The sequence below is a fragment of the Nicotiana attenuata genome, unplaced genomic scaffold (genome assembly GCF_001879085.1).
Source record: "Nicotiana attenuata strain UT unplaced genomic scaffold, NIATTr2, whole genome shotgun sequence".
Lineage (NCBI taxonomy): Eukaryota > Viridiplantae > Streptophyta > Magnoliopsida > Solanales > Solanaceae > Nicotiana > Nicotiana attenuata.
In genome coordinates, this window is record NW_017671014.1 from 228330 (window position 1) to 251887 (window position 23558).

The 23558-nt window shown below is 38.6% G+C and overlaps 2 protein-coding genes across 2 annotated transcripts; both read right to left on the reverse strand.

Moving 5' to 3' along the window:
- Positions 1-11337: 11337 nt before the first annotated feature.
- Positions 11338-13255, reverse strand: LOC109205240 (protein FAR-RED IMPAIRED RESPONSE 1-like). The gene is made up of 2 exons (XM_019367917.1): positions 12987-13255; positions 11338-12874 (listed from the first exon to the last, which is right to left on the reverse strand). Exons 1-2 carry the CDS (start codon positions 13253-13255, stop codon positions 11338-11340), a joined length of 1806 nt encoding a protein of 601 aa, XP_019223462.1.
- Positions 13256-14074: 819 nt separating this feature from the next.
- Positions 14075-15480, reverse strand: LOC109205241 (protein YLS3-like). The gene is made up of 2 exons (XM_019367918.1): positions 15114-15480; positions 14075-14306 (listed from the first exon to the last, which is right to left on the reverse strand). Exons 1-2 carry the CDS (start codon positions 15436-15438, stop codon positions 14083-14085), a joined length of 549 nt encoding a protein of 182 aa, XP_019223463.1. The 5' UTR covers positions 15439-15480; the 3' UTR covers positions 14075-14082.
- Positions 15481-23558: the final 8078 nt, after the last annotated feature.

Genomic DNA, 23558 nt, shown 5'->3' on the forward strand with positions numbered 1-23558 from the left:
AACCTTTGATTTTGAAATTCCTACTAAAATGAGTAACTAACAAGTGGGTTCATGGGTATAAGGATTAATTATCTTGCATGCATGTATGATAAAAGGGTATGGGGAGATTGTGAGCTAAAAATGTAACAAATGGGGTGTAGAATAATAGAATTTCTCACAAAAAGGTCCTAAAATCACAATGCACACTTAGTGCTTGATAATGTTCCCAAATGAGTTAGAATCTTGATTATTCCTATAATTTTTTGTTCAACTTGTAATTCTCATAAAATATATCGAAGTTGCTAGGAGTTCCGGAATTTTTGTAAGAATTTAAGGAAAGCTCTATTGAGGTATGTATGGCTAAAATCCCCTCTTCTTTGGCTAAAATCCCCTCTTCTTAGAAATTGAGCTCCTTTGGTGTCCATGCAAATGTTGTAAGTCCGAAATTGATTGATGTATTGCTTGCTATTTCAAATGAATTGGTGTTGCAAAAATATATGTGAAAGGTGTGTCTCAATTTGTTCAACATGCTATTCTTGGTAAATTAAGGATGTGTGAAAAATGTGAACTATGTGCTAAGATGCCTAGATTTCAAGTCAAGTTTAAATTGAGGTTGTTATGCCACACTATGTGAAATCCCCTCTATGCTTACAACTTGAATTGCTTTTGTATGTGCCTATTATCTTAAATCACAAGGTTAAATGTTGAAGTGGAAATGATGTGGAATGTGGGGGAAAAGAGTTTGAGTTATGAAATGTGGCCTAGTGCCAAGTATGATGTGGTAATTGTGGCCCCAAGTGCCAGTGAACTGATATATGTGAAAGAAAGATTGAAATGAGATGATTGATGAAAAAGGAACAACGTCTTGGTAAGACGGGCTAGCCGATCGGGCCGTGATCGGACGCCATGCCGCACACATGGTGATATTGTGCTGATATTGAAACCGGAAAGTGGGTATGAGATTGTGACTGAGGTACATGTCTTAAATGAGGCAACCTAGCCTATCGGGTCGTGATCGGACTCCGCGCAAGAAAGCGATGGTATTGTGAATGATGATGCAACAGTATTAAATGTCCCGACCTAAAGCTACGGAAATTATGTGAAAGCTATGTGATCCCTTTTATTTGATGATGTGGTGATTGTTTAAAGCTTTTGGTGATACTTATGATTTCTTTATTCTTGTATGATAGTTCTTTCTAATGAGATGGTGTTTAGTTATACATACTAGTACTATTCCACGATACTAACGTCCCTTTTGCTGAGGGCGCTACATCTTTGAATGGATGTAGGTGGTTCCATAGCAGACAGTGCCGATTGTAGATAGCGGTGCATTCTCCTCTCAGCAACCTTGGTGAGCCCTTCTTTTCTTCCGGGGGTTATGCAGTGTATCTTTTGTTATAAATTCCCACTTTTTGAGGAATAGCCGGGGCCTTGTTGCCGGGGTCACTGAACTATGTTGTAGTTCTAAACCCTTGTTCTTCAAAACTGTAACCGTATGAAATTTTGGAAACTTAACTATGGTTTAAGGTTTGTAATATGAAATGAACTAGCAATGTTATATGTGCGATTTTCCTACTATCTAATTAAATGAAAACATGGTTTCTTGATCATAATGAGTTGGGTATAAGTTGTCCAAAAGGGCTTACTCAGTCGGGTTCACTCGGTTGAGCGCCGGTCGCGCGTCCCAAGGTTGGGGCGTGACATTTCTGCTCAAAGCATCGGCCACCACATTGGCCATCCCGGGATGATACAAAATAGTGATATCATAGTCTTTTAATAGCTCTAATCACCTCCGCTGCCTTAAGTTGCTGTAGACTCTGATGATCTGTAAATACCTCAGAAGACACCCCGTAGAGATAATTCCACCAAATCTTCAATGCGTGAACAATGGCTGCCAACTCTAGATCATGAACGGGGTAGTTCTTCTCATGGGGCTTCAATTGGCGCTAAGGATAAGTGATCACCCTGCCCTCCTGCATCGATACACACCCAATACCAATCTGTGAAGCATCACAATATACTGTACATGAACCCAACGCTGAAGGAAAAAAATTAGAACTGGTGCTGTGGTCAAAGTAGTCTTGAGATTCTGGAAGCAGTCCTCACACTCATCAGACCACCTGAATGGGGCACCCTTTTGGGTCAATTTAGTGAAATGTGCAGCAATGGATGATAAACGCTCCACAAAATAGCGGTAATAACCTTCCAAACCCAAGAAGCTCCGAATTTCTATAGCTGAAGACGGTATAGGCCAACTCTAAGCTACCTCAATCTTCATCGGATCTACCTTGATCCCCTCACTCGATACCATGTGGCCCAATAACGCCACTGAATCAAGCCAGAACTCACAGTTGGAGAAGTTATCATAAAGCTTCTTCTCCCTCAAGGTCTAGAGTACAATCCTCAGATGCTGCTCATGCTCCTCCTGGGTGTGTGAGTACACCAGGATATCATCAATGAATACTATGACAAAAGAATCAAGATATGGCTAGAATACACTGTTCATCAAATTCGTGAAGGCTTCTGGGCCATTGGTCAGCCCAAACAACATCACAAGAAACTCGTACTGACCATAGCGGGTCCAGAATGTCGTCTTTAAAATATCAGAATCCTGATGTCACGCCCCAAACCGAGGGACATGACCAACGCCCGACCGGGTAGCCCCAGTCAAGCGGACCTGGGTGCCTTTCCTCACCCACGTGTTACCCCATGTTTTCCTTACTCATTGTTCCAAGAATTAGCCATATAAATAATTAAGAACACCTTTTGCGAAGCATATATACGTACATAATAGTTAATGAAATTACCAATTCATTGCCCAATATATGAAACATGGATTTACATAAGTTCGTAACCCACACCTACTGTCTACGGAGCCTCTTAAGGTACAACAGGATAATACAGTATTTTCCGGTAACAAGGTTCCGGCTATGCCTTACACAAAAATCAAAATAAAACTCCAAAAACAAAGCGGCCTGAGCCACGCAGGGCCCCGAGAGGAAAGGGGCTCACCAAAACAGCTGATGGAGGACGAAGGGGAGCTACCATCGGTGGACTGGAGTACCTGCTATGGATCCACCTACAATCATAACACGAATGTAGCGCCCCCTGCAAAATGGACGTCAGTACACTTGAATTGTATAGGTATGTATGAACAAACTTTGCTCCAAGTAAACTCAAACCATAAACAAGAAAGTAACAATAATAGAAACAACAATCAAATCCACAAGGAAGGAACAATCAAGCCAAACAAGTTTACAATCTCTCCTGTTTCCCCTTCCACATTTCCACATCAATAATTTCACAATTTGTTCATATTTTCATTTCCATAGTGATTTCGATCAATTTCCACCCTTATTACCTCGGCCACCCTTATTACCTCGGTCACCCTTATCACCACAACCCACACCTTATTACTTCGTGTTGCGGCGCGCAACCTGATCCCACCGAGCAATCACAATTCACAAACAATACCACAGCAATAACAATTTACAGAAACAGGGATATCAACAACAAATCTCAAGGTCAACAACATCAAATCTTAATAACAACAGCGACAAATCTCAAGGAATAGCAACATGATACACAAGGGATTTCTTTAACCACCAATGCCATTTCCTTCTTGTTCAATAGCCCAATGCACAATTTAGATCACAACGGTAGTTTCCCAACACCAGCCACATATAAAGTTACCACATTTGTTTCAATTGCATCGATTACAATTCCTTTTCATTATTGGTTCCACAACTTTTACCACATAACACATTCACAATCATAACTTGGTTTATTGCCAACTACTTGCATCATCTTATCGGAAGACTTAACCAACAACATTCAAGGCACATAAATCTCATAAATTCACAATTAGTTCGCATAGGCAAACACGTATTACTAGCAAGAGTTTAACTTCACAAATAACCCACGTAGATAACACATACCAAATATTGAACACCAAGCAAGGTAATTTTACAAAGATCAAAGTTAGCCATACATACCTGGAGCTGAATTCTCTTTTAACTCCTATTTTCAATTCACCAAATAGTTTAGCAACGTCAAATCTAGTACACAAGTTAACACATCTGACTTAGAAATTGGAGTTCACCATTACTACTCAAACTTATTTGGGTTATCAACCCCTTCCTTGTACAATCCTTTACTCCTACCCAATCCCTCTTACTAAATTTTAGGTTTTTAAAAAAGGGCATGCATGTATGATTTCAACCGTTATTTTCAAGAATCAATGCATGAGACTCCCCACCCCCTTTTTTTAAACCTGAAACTTAATGAAAAGGGTTAGGGATTTTACCTGCAAGAATGGGGATGAAGACACACACTTTGAAATTTCCCGGCCCGGATAGTTTTGGAGAATCAAATTGATGGAGATGACTTTCTCTCTCAAGAACCCTCTCTTCCTCTCTCTTATCTTGTTGAGAAACTTGTTAAAAATGAGGGGGTTGGGTGTTTTATTAAAGGGGTCGGGTATAAATTTCTAGAAAAAATTGGGGCCGAGTCAGGTCTGCGGTCGCATTCTGCGATCGCAGACACGAAATGCGGTCCGCATAATGGACCGCAAAAAGTGTCCCCAAAACCTGATCCAACTGTTCGAGTATGCGGCGGAAATGCGGTCCGCATATCATATGCGATCGCATAATGGACCGCATTTTTGACCTCAATTTTGACTGACACACTGCCTTATTCTGCGGTGGAAATGCGGTCCGCATATTAGTTATGCGGTCGCATAATGGACCGCATCTTGACCTCTATTTTAACCAAACCACTGTTTTACTATGCGGTAGGAATGCGGTCCGCATACTAGATCTGCGACCGCATTCTGGGCCGCAGAATGGCATTTTTCTGGAAAAATTGATTCTCTTGATTAATAAAAGCTTAGATCAATACTAAGGGTCCGAACACATATTCGGAGTCGACACCACAAGTTACTAGGTTTGAGCCAAAAATTTTACGGGCCTTACACCCCCCCTCCCACTGGTCGTGATTAAAAAAAAATTGTGGGCCCCTCCCGTCACACAAAAGTTGAAGAACGTAGGTCCCACATCGTATTGGAGCATTGTATTATTGTGATTTAACTGCATCGTCTTCAAATTTTCACAAAACACTCATTACATCGAGGTATTTCGATTTATTTTATGTCGAAACTTGTATAATAATGTATATTAGTTGATTGAATGTGTTTCCATGTCGTTTTGTATTTTATTTGCGAAGCTAGTATGTTGTATTTATCCGGACATAGATTAATGTGTTCTAAAATAAATGTGAAATTGAGATTTTTTTTTTGTTAATATCCGAATTTAGATATTAGTGTTTCCATGTCGTTTTGTGTATTATTTGCGAAACTAGTATGTTATATGTATTTTTGTGAATGTTATGTGATTAAAATGTATTTGTTGTTTACATTTAGTTTATTTATTAGCGTAGTGAAATGTAGAAACTTTTAGCGTAGTAAACTGTATAGTATTTTAGCGTAGAATCCCTGTAGTTTAAGTATTTCTTATACTGGTAGATGAAGATATATACTTTGTACAATTAAATAATCAAAATATTGAATTTGACACACATAAATATTCATGATAGTTTGGTGCTACTGGGCCTCAAATAACGAGCCTGAAACCCAATAGGTATATATATTTAAGAATTTAAATAATTAAAAATTAAGAATTTAAATTATTAAACAAACACACACAAAATTATCAAAATATTGAATTTGACACACATAAATATTCATGATAGTTTGGTGCTACTGAGCCTCAAATATCGAGCCTGGAACCCAATAGGTATATATATTTAAGAATTTAAATAATTAAAAATTAAGAATTTAAATTATAAAACAAACACACACAAAATTATCAAAATATTGAATTTGACACACATAAATATTTATGATAGTTTGGTGCTGCTGGGCCTCAAATATCGAGCCTGGAACCCAATAGGTAAATATATTTAAGAATTTAAATAGGAATTTTTACATTCCTATCCCACTTATGAAACCTTTTTACCCTACATGTTTAAGGTTTCACTTAATTACATTTTAGCATACCAAATTACCATTTATATATCATATCTAATTAAGGTTATAATTAATGTGATATTTTATACTCCTTAAATTAAGCACTTCCGTTATTTCACAGTACTAAGTACTAATCCTCACTTTCTCTCTCCTAACCCTTCATCCTCATACCCCTCCACGTTTTTTTGTTTTACGGGAAGAAGTTTGAGTTGAATCTTTGAGATTGACTAAACAGAGGTAGAGAATGAAACGGGTATTGAANNNNCATACAATTAATGTTGTTTAATTTACAGTTGACGACATGGACACGCCGCCTATACATCCCGGCCCTTACTCTCGTGAGCTATTAGTGCTTCAGGGCGATCATAGGTCCGCCCATATATGGGAGGGAGAGTTACTGTCCCAGACTCTCCGCGCTAGGAGAGTGGACGACCTGTGGGATTTCTGAGGCCCAGAGATTTCCACGAGCGTGTAGTCCATCGCCTCCAGGATACGGGATTCAATAGGATTATTGAGATCGGGCGGATACAGGTTGACTGGGCTTTGATCACGGTGTTGATTGAGCGGTGGCGACCGGTGATGCACACTTTTCACCTGCCCATTGGCGAGGCTACCATCACGCTGCAGGACGTGGAGGTTTTATATGGCCTGCCCGTTGATGGCATGGCCGTTTCACTGCCTATTGCCATGAGATCTATGGCGCGTGATGCTTATTTGGACATGCTGCAGCAGCTGACGGGTTTCGGGCCAAAGGACGAGACTGCATCGTCGGGTGCCAATCGATTGACTTTGACACCTATTAGACAGTACCTGGAGGTACTCCACCCCGATATCACCGACGATACAGAGGAGGTACATATCACCCGGTATACGAGGTTGTTGCTGCTTCTTCTAATTGGAGATGTCTTGTTCCCGAACNCGTCGGGGAACCTAGTCAGCCTGAGATTTCTTCATCATCTTCAGCTTCTAGATGAGTTACCCCTATTACAGCTGGGGTGTTTGTGTTCTCGGCTACATGTATGGCAGATGTGCCCGGGGCGAGCAGTGNCAACGTCATTGTTTGGAACGTCTTCGACCTTGACGTACATATCCAACATTTTGATTACAAGATATTTTCGGTATTCATCCGGAGTCCTCAGAAAATCCTCAAAGTTTCATCATCGTAGATGTTTAACTCCGAGTAAAAAGCAGTCCCTTGCGGAGTGACGGAATACGGATATCTTCCGGTTACTTTAAGTATCACTGAACTTTTTCTCACACCCATTTTTTTGCATAACAACGATATCAATTTATCGTACTCCATTGTAAGTGGTAATTTAACATGACCCTGCCTCACAGAGTTATTCTCCATCACAACCTCACCCCCCAATATAATGAAACTCTTATTCTACGCTCTTCAGACATTACGAAAAAAATGCTTAAGAATTTAACAACAAGAAAATATTGAATGGGAGTTGGAATTTGTTGTGAACGAATTATCCTAAAATCCTAACCACTTTATATAGGAAATGGCTAGCCCGGGATATGGAATTTTTTTGACGTATAGCGTTCTTTAAATAGACGCTATACTCATTTAAATTACTGTTATGTCAGTTAAATTATTGGTGGGTCCATAATCAGGGTAAAGCGTCTTCATTTCATACGCTATATGTATAGCGTATGAAATGAAGACGCTATATGTGGCAGTCAAATCGCCTGTCAGTATAGCGTATAAATAGAAGACGCGATACCTTAACGGAAAAAGTTACCATTAAGGTATATCGTCTTGTATTTAAACGCTATACAAAGATATGTAACTTTTTTAAAAAAAACTTATTAATGTATTTTGAGTCCAAAAATACAATATTTAGGTTCCGGACTCCCAATAATACCCTTTTAGTTAGGTTTGAATATTTCTCTCCCACTCATTTAATAGTCGTCTTCCCAATGCATGGAAGATCTCAAAAGTTGCAAACCCTATTTCCCATAAACCTTTTTCTTTTATTTTTTACGTATTTTCAGCCTTTTTTAATATAGTATACACATATATATTTCGAAATTATTCATCTATATACATGTATTTGAATTTGCATTTCATATATTTTTAGTATTTCATTGTGTATTTCGTATATTATTATTAGGTCTTCAAAGCCCTACTATTTAAATAAACCTAGATCGCTGAAACCCTACTTAACAAACCATTTTTGGCCGAAAACATACTTAAACAGACCTTCATTTAAACTCCTATACTCTTCTAAGTGTGAGTTAATAGATTAAGGATGCATTCGAAGAAGAATAGTTCTTCAAAAGTATATGTTGTATTTTCTGGTAAAAGGCCAGGAATATACTACTCATGGAGTGAATGTTCTCCTATGGTTATCGGGGTTAAGCGTAGCATCTTCCAGTCTTTCAAGTCTCACGATGCGGCCATATCGGCGTTCGATGAATTTGAAAAATCTGCTGAAGGTAAACAAAAACTCAAATCTATGGTGTTTGTTGTTTTTTGTGGTAAGAAGCCGCGAATATGCAAATGTTGGTTTGAGTGTGTTAAAATGCTTGTTGGAGTCGAGGGTAGCTACTTTCATGCTTTCCAATATTATGATAAAGCCTTAGAAGCCTTCAACAAATTTTAAAAAATAAGTTTATCACAGGAAGAGTCATCTTCAAGCTCGGCCGTTGAAGAAAGTGAAGAAGTGGTAACAAATAAAAATGCAGCACGTGCTATTGTATCTGCTATGTTAGCGGGCATATTTATTGGGTTGAAGCTGTCTGAAAATGTTGGAAAGTAATTATGTCAATTTTAGTTCATATGTTATGTTGTGTTAGAAAAGTGTTTGTTATTTCTCTTGGGTGTGCAAGAGTTGATGACTTTGTTTTTACTTTTGAATATCAAGTATTGTGATGAAGTTGGGCGTGATTATTTTATGTTTACTTTCTTCATTAGTTCATTATCTATGAAGTTCGAATTTTGTGACTTCTTTAGCATTTCGATCATGTTTAACCTTTGGTGTGATCTTTGTTTGATAATTAACTTATGAATTATAGTTTCCTTGTACATAATCGAACTGATATCATTGCATGGTATTCGTATGCTATCATATAAAATGAGAGTTAATTTGCCGGTTAGGCAAACATATTAAACGTGGGCAAAGATTATGCAAATTACTATTTAATTACATGCATATAGTTCCAACTTGTGACTTGTAGAAATTTTATGCTGGTTCTAATTTTCTGAATGAAAGCTTCTGAAACTGGTTAAATTCTTTGAGATCTACATAATTCATAGTGAAGCTGAATTATGCATCTTCTTTTGTTTTGATTTTCTGAGATATGCCTTAATTTTTTCATTAATTTAGTGAAATAGAAATTTCACCTACACTATGTCAGTATTACTTTTACAGCTATTCTTCCTTAATTTATTCTTTTAATATTATAGTGATAATTTTTATATTGTTATAGATAGGAAAAGTGACCATATTTTTACCTCAAAAAAGGGTATTTCTTTTGGCTCGATAATATTTGGAACCAGGGAATAAAGGAAGCAAAAATATTTTAAAACATGTAGCAAAAAATAAGAATCAAAAGTAAAGGAAGCAGAAGAAATACTAAATAAGCATTTTCATTGATTAATCGATACTTTTCAACATATTCCAAATAATATTTGGAAGATACTTTTAGCATACCATGTCAACAACATGGCATGCATCACAAAACAACAAAAAAACACAAACTTTTACTCTTCACTCTTTTGATTAACAGATTTTGAAGCCTTAGAGGCGGCTTAGGTGTCAATGCTTATAACAATAACAGGAATACGGGTTCTTCATCTTGTTCAGCTAGAAGTTCCTCAAGCATATCATAGCAGGAAGTGAGAGGGTATGAATCAAGAAGAAGTCTTTTCACATAGTCCGCTCCAATTTCCCTTGTCAACCGTAGCATCAGCAGGTTTGTCTCTGTCTTCAAATTTTTCAAATTGTTCCTAACATCCTGGTAGAGGATGTTGTGGTTGACGGGTGAACCATGAAGAGGTTCATCGACAATTTTCTTAGTAGGAGTTCTTTCCACTGTTATTTTCAGAGAATTTTGAATTTGTATAGATAATTTGAATGAATGAGATTAGTAATGTAGTTGTATTTATAGTATGATTTTTTGAATATTTCTAGGGTTATGGTTAGGGTTTGTCTCTTATTTTAATTTGAATCACAATCTTTAATGAACCCTTTACACTCCTCAAAAAAGACTTTACATTCTTCAATGCATCCATTTAGTTTATCCAAAATTCTTTTCATGAGCTCTTCATCCAACCGTGAGAATATCCGATTTTGATAATGTTTTCCAGTACCTTTTTTTCCAGTAACTGTTTTTAATAAATTTCTATTAGAATATTTTCTTCCAGTAAATATTTTTCTTAATTTTCTCTTATCCATTCCAACCGTGAGAATATGTGGTTTGGATATGGTTTTGCAGTTTTACTATATAGCTTCTCAATGAAATTTTTTAGTAAAATCACAAAAAAAATTCTCTTCTCCATTCCAAAAAGAATCCGATTGGTAGGTTACCATTGAGCTTCTCATGCCAACTATTTAGCTTCTCAATGAAGCATTTATTATTCTCAACTATTTAGCTTCTCAATGAAATATTTATTATTCTCAACCGTTTTAGTAGTGTGTAGGTAGAATTAGGTTGAATTTTAAGTCTACGAGTTTCTCCAGTAAAGATTCGTGAGCACCTGCAGATTCATATCTGTCGTCACTTTCTACATCTTTTTAATATTAGGATATCCTATTTTGAATATCAGAGCTTTTGTTGAATAAAGGGGAAAGCCAAGCTGGAAATATGTTGTTACAACATCATAATGTTTCTAGTTAATATGGAAAAAAAAACAAATAAGCCGAATGAACAAATCCATAAAATCATAGAAGAAGAACTTAAGGTGCAACCTTCAAATGGCTGTACATGAATTTCTGAAACCAAGCATTCTTGAATAATTGATTTAAAAAAATAAAAATAAAAACAGTCTTTGAAATTGATTTCTTACTACGTAAGAAATAAAAATTATTATAGCAAATCAAAAGCACAACTAGCATAACTAAATCAACATGAAAATCAAAGATAATAAAGGGATAGAAAAACATAAAACACATCCTAAAAACTAATCAATTTCAACCGGATTACGATCAAGAGTTCCTTCTCCCTTCACTTCAACATTGAAGTCAACATATAGTGATGAAACATCAACCAACGTAAATTTGACGACGAAAGCTCGCTTAACATATTGAATCTTCACACTAGTGCCCAGTGCTATATCACAAGCCATATCAAAATACTTCAACATGCTCATGTATGTCTTATACTCAGGAGTCATGTTTGGGTAACCAACTTGATGGAACCGATTTCAAGTGTGGCCTAAAAACATCGCTTCTCCACCTTGTCAGTATATACCTTTCATATTTTTTATCAATCTTCTTGTGCGACAAGATCTTGAGTATATGGCAACAAAGTATCCCTCTAGACTCAAACCATTTGCAGCTGCAACTAAAATAATCGCCGATAGGTATATATTCAACAGTGTACTCAACTGAATTTCCATTATTTTTCTTTATAACTGAATAATTACTAACGATGATTTTCTCAACACCGGGGACAACTTGATGATCGTCGGGGCTGCTGACTTCACAATGATACAATTTCCTTAGCTGTGTCTTGAAAAATTCATACACTGTACGTGTATAACGCTGAATTGCCTGCTCCTCCCACTTGAGCATTGACTCGCACGCAATTTGAAAGCCCTTTGACCTGTATTCCGCTTCCAACTCTTTCTCATGCTTAGCTCTTATAGCTAACTCATACTGGTGAACAAACATCCTAAGAGTGCTTTGACGGGTAATATATCCATCAAAGAACGCATGCATCCCCTCACTTCTTTGAGCAGATAGCATACCAGCCCAAAAATACACATCAAGGTACATAGGAACCCATTTTTCCTTCTCAGAGTAAAGCTTATTGAACCAATTCCTTGTATGCAAATTATACCTTGCAATATATTCTGTCCATTTTCTCTCAAGAACTTCAACAGTAATGCTATCAAGGACCATGGATTTAAATTCTCCACGTGCAATTTTAGAAGGACGAACACCACTTAAGTAAAGAGGCAACTTTGAGAATATATGCCAAATACAATACCTAATGCTCTGACACTGATTAGTTATGATCGCATCTGGATGAACATTTCCCATGGCATCAAGCCAAGTTCTAAAAACTAATTTGTAACTATCGATATCTGCATGAGACATGAGAGCACATCCTAGTAAGATGGACTTTCTATGGTGATTGATGCCAACAAATGTAGCACATGGCATATTATATCGATTCACAAGGTACGTCGTATCAAAGCATATCGCATCATGGAATTGCTCATACGCTGCCTTATAGTGTGAATGCATCCATATCACATTTCGTAGCCTACCAATATTATCAACGTCGATTGAATAGAAAAACTCCCTATCCTTTACCTGGATTTCACGAAAAAAGTTGAGCAGTGACTGTGCGTCCCCTTCTTGCATTTCAAAATTTCTAATCTCCAAAATAAAGTTTCTACAATCCTTTGGAATGCTACTCAAATTTTGCGGTACACCACATTGAACCTCAGTAAGTCTAATATTCTTGGAGGGTCTAATGCCAGATCGATCGTGAGCTACAAGATTCCTCTTCAAAGAATCACAAGCGGACCTATGTCCAGCCATCGGGCGCGATATGGATGAGAGCAAATCATGATTGTGATCGTGAACGACCTTAGAGACGCGCCAACAACCAGAATAATCCAAAACAGCAGCTAGCCTAGCTTTACAATTGTTACTCTTGGTGGTAAACTTGGTTTTGCGAATCCTAGACCTATCACAACACTATGTTATGTACCTGGCAGTGTCACCACCCTTCTTGTTGGAATTTCTTTTGACGACGGAGAATCCTTTTCAGTCGTGCATGTTCTTTGTAAAATGCAAACAAAGTATTTTTATCTCTAAATCGCATTCCAGAGATTGGACCTACAACCACATCCTCTTCAGTAAATTCATTCTCCATTTCCCGATCAACATCACATAACTCTAACTCATTTCCTAAAACCTGCTCCTCATCATCGTTAGCTTCTCCGTGATATTCTTCGTCGGCTTCTTCATCATCATCATCATCTAAGTGCACAACATTGTTGAAACTGCCGTGAGAATCAACATCGACCCCTTCGTATTCATTCAACAAACTATCGTCCGATGCCATCCCTAAAGATCTGTATAACTCATTCCTAACTCGATCAAACCTATTATCTTGGTTGATATTCATGATTGTTGTATTTGTGTTATGTTCATTTGGATTCATATTTTGTTGCACCGCCAAATTTTCTTGGTTTGAATCCATTTTTAGAGAAGGAGAAAGTGTCCGCTGGTTTAGGGTTTGGTAAGGAGGAAATATACAAAATCGTATACCGTATTTGTTTTTATGAAAGGAAGAAAATACAATAATTTATTAAAAATACTAGATCGTATAATTTGTATAAAATACACATAAATACAAATATAATACACAAGACTCTTCAACTCCCAACATTTAGTTTTCGCATACTTCAAGGCTTGAGATTTAATTTTGTGTTTTGGAGGAAAAAATGTAGGCTAATTAGTTAGGGGGTCTTTGATGTCTTTTCACTGGTGTGGCCAAAGTTGGATCACACCAGTTGGGCCGTTTAGCATCACCCTTAGTAAAATTTTCTTATGAAGCAGTGTCGCATGATACCACTTCATTAAACGCATCCGCCACTGGTTAGAAAGCAGAGGGAGTGCCCTGTTGTTTTGGGATGAGGGAGTTTGCGCTGATAACAAGATTGAATTTTCCAAGGAGAAGAAGATATTAAAGATCCATTAAAGAGGAGAGAAACTAGAGAAGTTTGTTGAAATTTCAGAGGCAAGAACCCCAAATGCTCACTGAGTCCGACTTTATTATAATACTTGTAGCCAAAGTAAAATTGCAAAACAAGAAACCAAACTAACTATAGAGCTAATGGTCCGTTCCAGTAAGTGGCCATAAGTTAGTCTTTTGCCAATGGTCAAATTCTAAATGAAGATGAGTGCAATTGATGTCAGTGCCATAGTCAACATGAAGCTGATGCTCTGGTCTGCAACCCCATTGGTGCCTGTAGTTGTAGTACTAGAATTCTTGGCGTCTGAACTAGAAGAGGAAGCTGGTGTTGAGGTTCCAGATGAAGTAGAAGTGGAATCTGCACCATCTATTTTAAAGATCTTTGCATCTGGTGAATCTGCTGGGAGCTTCAGTATTGCTGCACACAAATAATTAGCCATTCAAGTTAACCAATGTTCTTTAAAACACTACCACAAAATACTCTCTCAGTTTCAATTTATGTGACCATATTTAACTGGATGCGAAGTTTAAGAAGACAAAAAGAACTTTTTAAAATTATGATCTAAAACATACCATAAAATAAATATTCTTTTAGCTATAAATTTGTACTCTCTTCGTTTCAATTTATGCGAACCTGTTTGACTAGGCACGAAATTTAAAAAAATTAAAGACTTTTGGAATTTGTGGTCCTAAATAAGTCAAAAAGGGGCCCAGAGTATTTGTGTGGTTATAAAAGCATCTCATTAAGAGTATGATTAAAAATTTAAGCTAAATTGTTTTCAAAAAGGGGTTATTCTTTTTGGAACGGACCAAAAAGGAAATAGGTTCACATAAACTGGAACGGAATATGTCACTACGGGTAAAATAGAAAGTTCAAAATTAAATTATTTCTAAATATAAAATAGGTATCGATCATTTGGAACTAATTAAAAATGATAGTTAAAAAAAAAAGACAGCCTAATACACTAAGCTCTCGTTATGTGCACGGGGTCCAGGAAAGGACCGGACCACAAGGGTCTATCGTACGCAGCCTTACCCTGCATTTCTGCAAGAGGCTGTTTTAACGGCTCGAACACGTGACCTCCGATCATATGGCAGCAACTTTGCAGGTTACTCATGACCTCAAAGTGATTGACTATCTCCCCTTCTAACTAAAAATAATAGTATGACACAAAAAATGGGACAAAGTGAGTAATAGGCTAGTGAAAGAAGAAGGATTGGTTACATGGGCAATCAGAGACTTTAGCATCAATATTGCAAGCAGAGGGCATTTGAAGAGCCAAAGTAGTGTTGATAGGGAGGCCTAAAGAGGGATCAGTGCTCTCTTTGATAAGAACACAAAGGCATTTAGGCTTAGCAGCTTTAACTTTCTGAGTATCCTCACAACATTCAGCAGTTGGCTTCTTTGCTGTGCCACTCACATATGGAATGCATGCTGCTAGAGTTGTGAGTTGGTCTGCACAATCTTTTTCGTCGTCTTCTATAGTAGCCATTGCTGCTACTGCTAATGTCACAACTAACATAATGCAGACCATTGATAACTTCTTCATTTTCTCAATGTTAACTCTCTTTCAACTCTTTGCTTTGTGTTCTTTTAGTGTAAGTGTATTGTGTTGCTTGTATGCAATTGTCTAAGTGTAGTGTATTCTTTTGGTTACAACCCAGTGGTTTATATAGAGTTACTCTAAGACGTGGTATTTAATGCTTGCTCCCCACCTTAGGCCGCATGTAATGTAAGTGAATGAGTATAGTTTCTAAAAATGAGGATGTTCCATGCATAACAACAATAGCAATAACAACTAACTCAGTGGGGTCTGAGGATAGTAATGTGTACGCAAACCTTGCCTTTATATTGTGAAGGTAGAGAAACTGTTCCCGATAGACCCTCGTCTCTGTTCCGTACATAACATGAAAATAAAATGGTTTTAAGATTTGTACACCCACTATCCATAGATTATGTTGACCTACAATTTATAATAACCTTAAGTAATTAAACCATAATTTGTATGCTCACATTGTATATACAAAATAAAAAAGAGAGAGATTGGATTTTAACAAATATTACTCTATTAAATTTTGAAGTTTAGGATTATTAATATAAAGTAATGCGTGTGACTCTCCATAATTACACACCAAATTAGACTGAGAACTTGTCAAATTTTGAGAAGGGCTGAGCTGCATTTATTGCCTGAAAGAGGAAGAGATAACAAAATTTATGATACACGCTTGGAGAAATGTAATTGCGCTTTCCAAGGAATGACAAATTAAAGCGTAAATATATGGGTTTTGGATTCCCAAGTCTACCCCCATAATATATGGGTAGACTGCACTGTTTACCGCAAGTCTACCCCCATAATAAGAACGAAGGTAAGTGTCACCGGTGATTTATGTCACTCGAATCTTGCCCGAGGTTCACCATTGTACGACAGTCAAGCTCAGCCTTTACTTCAGTCATTTTAATATTTAGAATAATTTTAGGGACGTTTGAAAATTTGAAAAATTTAGGCAGCAAGTAAAGTAAAAAAGGCACACACGAAATTTATATGAATTTCTTTCCAACTTGTATTAATATGTGAATACAAGAACACAATAAGCCAACCCTATGGCCAAAAACAAAGAACACCTTAGTTCCCTTCCCCAAAATGGTTTCCCACCCTTAGGAATACACTTAGACGAAATTTGGCTAACACCTATGCCACAAGCTAAGTTTCTACCCATTTGGGACAGCCTATGCACTTATTTATAGTGTAGGCTGCCTAATTACACTTGGCAGCATCTAAGACAATCAGATGACAAGCCCCAACTGATGGGCAAACATGCTAAGACATGATACAAAAACGTGCCAACACTTTAGCCCATGATCAGCCATGTTTTGGATGTGGTTGTAACCGCCAACTGGCTGTCATGTGCCCAGCACACTTTTCGTAACTACTGCTTGTGCGCTGCATGTGCCTGTTTTGCCCAGCTGCTATGTGCCCAAGGTTGGCATTGCGCCCAGCCTTGCCCTTTGACACTGCTCCGCCCCAATGTCATGGCCACAGCTTGCCGCCCACTGACTTAGTCGCACACGCCCATTGCCACAGCTGCCCGCTTATGTCTAGTCGCCCTCAACTTGATCAAATCTGCGTGCATCAATTGTCATTGATTGTTCCGCATTGCCTTACCTTGTCTTACCATGTCTTTGCCCCTACTTTGACATGGCTTTGCCTTGCCATTGTAAAATGCACCTTGCCTCCGTTCAAGGTGCGTTTGTCAACCCCGCATAGTCCGTCATGCGGAACTGCCCGTCATGATGTTGACCTATTTTTCAAGTTATGTGCCAATGCCATCATAAAAATCCTTGTCACAACCCACACCTGCCGAGGAACTTTGTGTCACGACCCAATTTTCCCTCCGTTGGATTTCGTAATGGTACGTAGTCTTAGGGACTAAGTAAGCCTAACATTTACTGAATATCAACAATAGTAAGAAAGACTAATAATCTCGATATAGACTCTTTATAAAATTTACAATTTTTTCAAAACCGGTAGTACAAGTCATAAGCTCTACAGAGTTCGCTACAACGTCTAAATACAACTGTTTGGAAATAAATACAACAGTGTGAATATAAAATAGGAAGGTGACTCCGAAGCCTGCGAACGCAGCAGCAGGGTTACCTTGAGTCTCCTCGGCAAGAATCCGCACAGCTACTAACGATCAATACCTGGATCTGTACAAAAAAATGTACAGAAGTGTAGTATAAGCACACCACAGCGGTGCCCAATAAGTATCAAGACTAACCTCGGTGGAGTAGTGACGAGGAACAGTCAAGAAACCTACTAGTCTAATAAACTGAATGAGTATAAGTATAGAAACAACAGAACATGATATCTATATAAGACCACGCGATATGGCTGGCAATACAGTAATTGCAATAAGGAAAGAAACAACAAGTAACAAGGGAACACCATAATAAGGACACAGAAAAGTGAACGGAAATACAACCCAAATCCGAAATCACAATACAACGAAGACAAGTAATAACTCAGCAACTACGACAGTTTTCACATCAGGTCTTAGCCAACAAACTTCAATCAATTAATCAAATCCTTCAAGTAATAAAAATATGTCGAAATATACTTCCTTCAAATAAATATTTTTCAAAAATAGTTCTTTCAAAATAAATACCTTTCGAATAAATCTTTTCAAATAAATATCCTTCGAATATAAGTCACCATGTGACACCTCATCTCATAATCATACAATACGGGTCTCAATACCTGAACCCTAACACTTGGCATCCTGTGCCCTCATCACACCTCATAATCATACTGACAATTCACATGCCAAATAGAGCCATTCTCACATGGAAGGCAAGTAAACAAGGGTGTGCATCTATACTCAACAATATCAGAAAACCTCTTATCCGATAAGGGTGCTTAGCCACGTGTATGCTTGTAAGTGTCCTAACAAAGTTCTTACCAGCTAGTAAGCATAAGGAAAAAAGAACGGACAGCACGTAGAATGTCTACACAAGAATGCATCAATGAAAGACAACAACTCAGACACAGTGATAACAATGTGGGATTTCCCAGGATACCGTCCCGTAGTCCCAAACTTAAATGTGCAGGGGGATCTGCCGCAATACCGTTCCGTAGTCCCAAAGTAAATATGCAGAACATGTGGATCTATCGGGATATCATCCCGTAGTCCCAAACGTAAATGTGCAGGGGGATCTACCGGAATACCGTTCCATAGTCCCAAAGTAAATATACAAAACATGGGGATCTATCGAGATACCGTCCCGTAGTCCCAAACATAAATATACAGCACAACCAACAGAGATAACAATTACAACATGGCAGAAACCTCGTACATCACCACAACAAGTACAACAGCGAAAATGACAATAATACAAAGTACGACGAGTAAATCAACTCAAGAACTTTAAATCACAAAGAAACGATATAACTAGTTCACAAGGAATAACCACAGTAAAGGATGCTAGGCACAAAGGGAACATTTCAACAAGGGAAAACTAATATGTAGCAACGATCCCAAATATTTAAGTCAAACAATAAGGAAACCAACACGAGTTAAATAGTTCCAAATAATGGCAAGTCAACTAAGATATAGATTATCTAAAGTCGCTTAGGGTTGAGCAATTGCGAAAGATATTCAACAATTCAAATAATGATGAGCAATAGAAGATAATCATAACACCAATTAAGACTAAACAATTATCGGATGAGATAATAATAATTTCAATTAAGGACAAGCAGTTATGAAAAGATAGCATGACGATAGAAGAAGCAAAATCTTCAGTTAAGTCAAATGAGAGTCAAATAGGCACTAAGAACGAATCCTAAAGCAATTAATTCTAATTAAAGCATGTAGAAGTGAAACCAGCAATAAGGAACTCAAACGTATCGTGAACAACTTCATACACAGTGGGTATAAGGACCTAAGAACCCTAAAGGCCAACTTTCCACAAATAAGTCCGAGCATGCACTCGTCACCTCGCGTACACGAACTACAATCAACATAGAGGACTCAAATCCTAAGGGGAACCCCCACACAAGGTTAGGCAAGATACTTACCTCAAAGAAGACATGTTATTCGGTTTCACAGAAACCGAATAACATTCCGATACGAGTTCAACCGTACAAAAATTATCAATTTCCTATACCATTTCGTCTCTCAAATCATGATTTTTTATTTTGAAAACTTTCTTCAAAAACCAACATTTTCCTCAACTCAAAACACAAATTAAATGATAAAAACAAAGATAAAATCATGGAATATATTAATACTAGGTGAAGAACACTTACCCAATCGATTTTCTTGAAAACCCCAAAAAGAAGCTCCCAAAATCAAAGTCTAAAACTCAAAATATGAAGAAAATGGCCAAACCCTCGATTTAAATGTTTCTGCTAGAACTTCCGCATCTGTGGACAAGGAACCGCATTTACGAGAAAGATTCCGCATCTGTGAACTTAGATAACAGGCCCGGGACCGCATCTGCAGATATATAGCCGCACCAGCGGCACCGCAGAAGCGATAAAGGAAACCGCAGAAGCGAAATAAATCACAGGTGCGATCGCTGGACCACAAAAGCAGCCTCCGCGCCCGTGCTCCAGCCTCTGCAGAAGCGAGCAATCACTCAGGCCTTCACTACCGCAGAAGCGACCAGGCTCACGTAGAAGTTGAGGTGCATCACAGGTGCGAAAACACCCAAACCAGACCTGTTCAAAACTATGCAAAACATCCGAAACTTGTCTGAAACACACCCGAGGCCCCCGGGACCCCGTCTAAACACACAAACAAGTCCTATAACTTAAAATGGACTCGCTCGAGGTCTCAAATCACATCAAACAACACCGGAAATGCAAATTGCGCCATGAATCGAACTTATGAATTTTCAAATCTTCTAACTTCTAAAACTCGCGCCAAAACCTATCAAATCAACCCGGAACGACGCCAAATCTTACAGACAAGTCCCAAATGACATAACGGAGCTGTTTCAACTCTTAGAATTGCATTCCGGCCCCGATATCACAAAAGTCAAATTCTGGTCAAATTCTCACCGCTTAAACTTCCAGAACTAGATTCCTTATTCCAATTCAACTCCGAGTCATCCGGTAACTGAATTCAACCATGCACGCAAGTCGATACACATAATATGAAGCTGTTCAAGACTTTACGCCTCTGAACGGAGCTTAAATTCTCAAAATGGTCAGCCGGGTCATTACATCCTCCCCCTCTTAAAATAAATGTTCGTCCTCGAACGTACCAAGATTTTCCTCGAAGTTCTCAAATCACTGAATGTGCACTTCCAACATACACTTGCGGGTGATCCCATGTCACCCCAATCTACATAAGCCTAACGACACCATCTCAACTAAAATTTAGCCTTTCTACCAATACCAATAAGCCGTAGAGCCCAAAATTCTCATCTTCCATTCATTTTCAAAAGATCCGATTCGAAATCCATATCCGGTGTCAGTCTCAACCAGCTGCATTAACTCATGCCTACACCCATAGAGTACAACCATACAACATGACACATCACACATCACACATAGGCCCACAACAACACTTCTGATTCACAATACCTGCCCGAAATCAAATCCAGCACCGGCCATAAGCCTCATATCCGTTAGAACTCTATTTCAAACCTCCATAACACTGACAATGATACAAGAACCACAAAAACCTCATAACTAACACCCGAATCAACAATTCACAGCTAACACCACCGGGCACACACCCCGCAAGCTAAAATTTAAGAAGCACAGAACGAAAATGACTGAATATGTAAAGAGAAACATATAAGGAAAATATCAAACAAGCCCGACATGCACAACTCTGTATCAGTACTAACCTACAAAACAATATAACAAGGAAAGAATTAAAGCATATGAACAAATCACAAGGATCCCATCCTGATATAACTTCCACTGCGGTACACATCCCGGTTCGAACATATCAAATCACATGAAATCACGAGAGCCCCATCCTCAACTCTGAATCATAAGTAGGGTATACATCAAACCAGCTGGAACCTCTCACTAGATCAATTCCGTCAACAAAATTACAACACGTACTGGCTTCCACACCGGTGGAGCATTAAAAATCACAGCTCGAAACCAAAAATACTGAGAAATCACAGCAAGCCTACCATAATGGATAACAGGAATTTACTACTAGTCTCATAACTCTCAATTATGAATAGAAACAGACGATAGACACAGGCTATCACTCATAAAATCTCCCCAACAGGGGCAAACACATAAACAAAGTGCTAATCATGAAACGCACCCATAAGTGGAGCAACAAATAGGGGAACTCACCCCGATAAGCAGATCTGTAATGAAATACGGATGGTTCTCCTCTATAACAAACTGAATCATACCTGTATGACATCATCCGGCGCAGTGGCCTCTAGCCTACTATATGAAACACATCAGTGGGTCGGGCCTCCCCCTACTCACCTGAATACCTCGCTGTGACACATCTGTCCGAAATCTGGGGAAATCTCTCACCGTGTGGCTAGTATCTCCACACTCAAAGCGACCCCTCTACTGACATGGTTGTGGGAACTGGGCGATACGGGTACTTTGAGACCCATGAACACCTGAATCACTGTGCGATGCCTGAAGCGCAAACTGAACTGCTAACCCACGAAACCTCTACCATGTCTCACCCTGCCTCCAAAATAAGGACCAACAGATCTCTCCGGTCTGCGAGGCCTTGTCGCCTCCCTGTACTCTCTCTCTCTCTCCCAATCACGTCTGTCATCTCGCTCCCGGCCCCACATGCCCTCTAATCGGCAAGCGATCCCTGTCCGCTGAAACAGAACATATGACTCCAACTCCCGAGCCATGTTGAACCGAATATCATGCTTGAGCCCCTCAATGAGTCTACAAACTCGCTCTCTAACTATAGCGACCAAGGCAGGTGCATGTCTGGCCAAATTACTGAATCTAACCGCATACTCGAATACTGACATAGTGCCCTGGAGTAGCTGCTCAAACTCCGCACGCCATGCATCCCAAAGGGACTAAGGTATAAACTCTCTCTCATAATATCTTTGTAAGTGAAGCCACATCGTCCGGGCTACCCAACTCATATGCCCGTCACCACTGATAAGCCGCTCTCCGAAGCTTGAACGTAGTAAAAAGCAACTCCACTCGTCACAATAATACCCATAGTGCGGAGAATGTGATGGCAACCCTCTACAAAAACCCGTGCCTTCTCTAAAGCTAAATCACTGAATGTAGGAGGGTCATATCTCTTGAACCTTGCAAATCTAAGTTTCCCTTCCTCAGATGTTGTTGCCCTGACCATGGGCTGAACTAGAACCACAGGTTGAGTCGCCATGACACCTGGAACCTGACCAACGTGAACTCGCTGCTTTGGAGTGTGGGCGGCGGGAATCTGAGTTCCTCCCATGATCTGTGAAGTAGCTGATGTCACACCTCCTTTTTTACACACACACCCCGAGAGGGTGATATATTACTCGAAATGGGATTGTTTTTATTTAATCGGAGTCGCCACTTGGAATAAATTATGGTGTCCCAAGTCACCTGTTTATTTTAAATCCCAAATCGAGGAAGTTTTATTTTTAAAGGGTCTGCGAACCAGAAATTTCGAATAAGGAATTCTGTTAACCCGAGGAAAAGTGTTAGGCACCCCCGGATTCCGTGGTTCTAGCACGGTCGCTTAGCAATTCATACTCGGTTTAATTGTTCAACTACTCATTTTTAGGACCTATGTGCAATTATCTTTTACCGCTTTTTAAAATTACTTAAATATTCGTAATTAAAGAATTGAGTTACGCATACGTATACTCTTTCCTTTGGCGCGTCAAAAACCATGTCACGCGAACGTGTCCACGATTAATAACGCTTTGTTTATTTATTAAGAGAATTTAGTTGAAGTTGCGCGAACGCATCCCTCGAGTCTTTTTAGAGTTAAAATTACAATTATGTTACGCGAACGTATACATAATCGCAATACTAATCTAAATCAGGCCTAAAGCAAACTACGATAGTTCAAGGTTGTTCATTTCCTAAGTTTGTTTGAGATTATTGCAAGGCTAAGAGTTATGAAATAATTATTTAAAGGGGTAATGTTCAAACTAAAACCATTAATCAAAAAGACTAGTGTTACGTTGAAGTTTAAACAC

Bases quoted from the DNA above. Each gene is read 5' to 3' on its own strand.
- LOC109205240 (XM_019367917.1), bottom strand. From the start codon at position 13,255: ATGGCATCGGACGATAGTTTGTTGAATGAATACGAAGGGGTCGATGTT. The intron at 12,875-12,986 runs GTTTGCATTTTA...GTGTTGTGATAG, and splicing joins TTTAGAGATAAAAATACTTT to GTCTAGGATTCGCAAAACCA.
- LOC109205241 (XM_019367918.1), bottom strand. From the start codon at position 15,438: ATGAAGAAGTTATCAATGGTCTGCATTATGTTAGTTGTGACATTAGCA. The intron at 14,307-15,113 runs GTAACCAATCCT...ATTTGTGTGCAG, and splicing joins TAAAGTCTCTGATTGCCCAT to CAATACTGAAGCTCCCAGCA.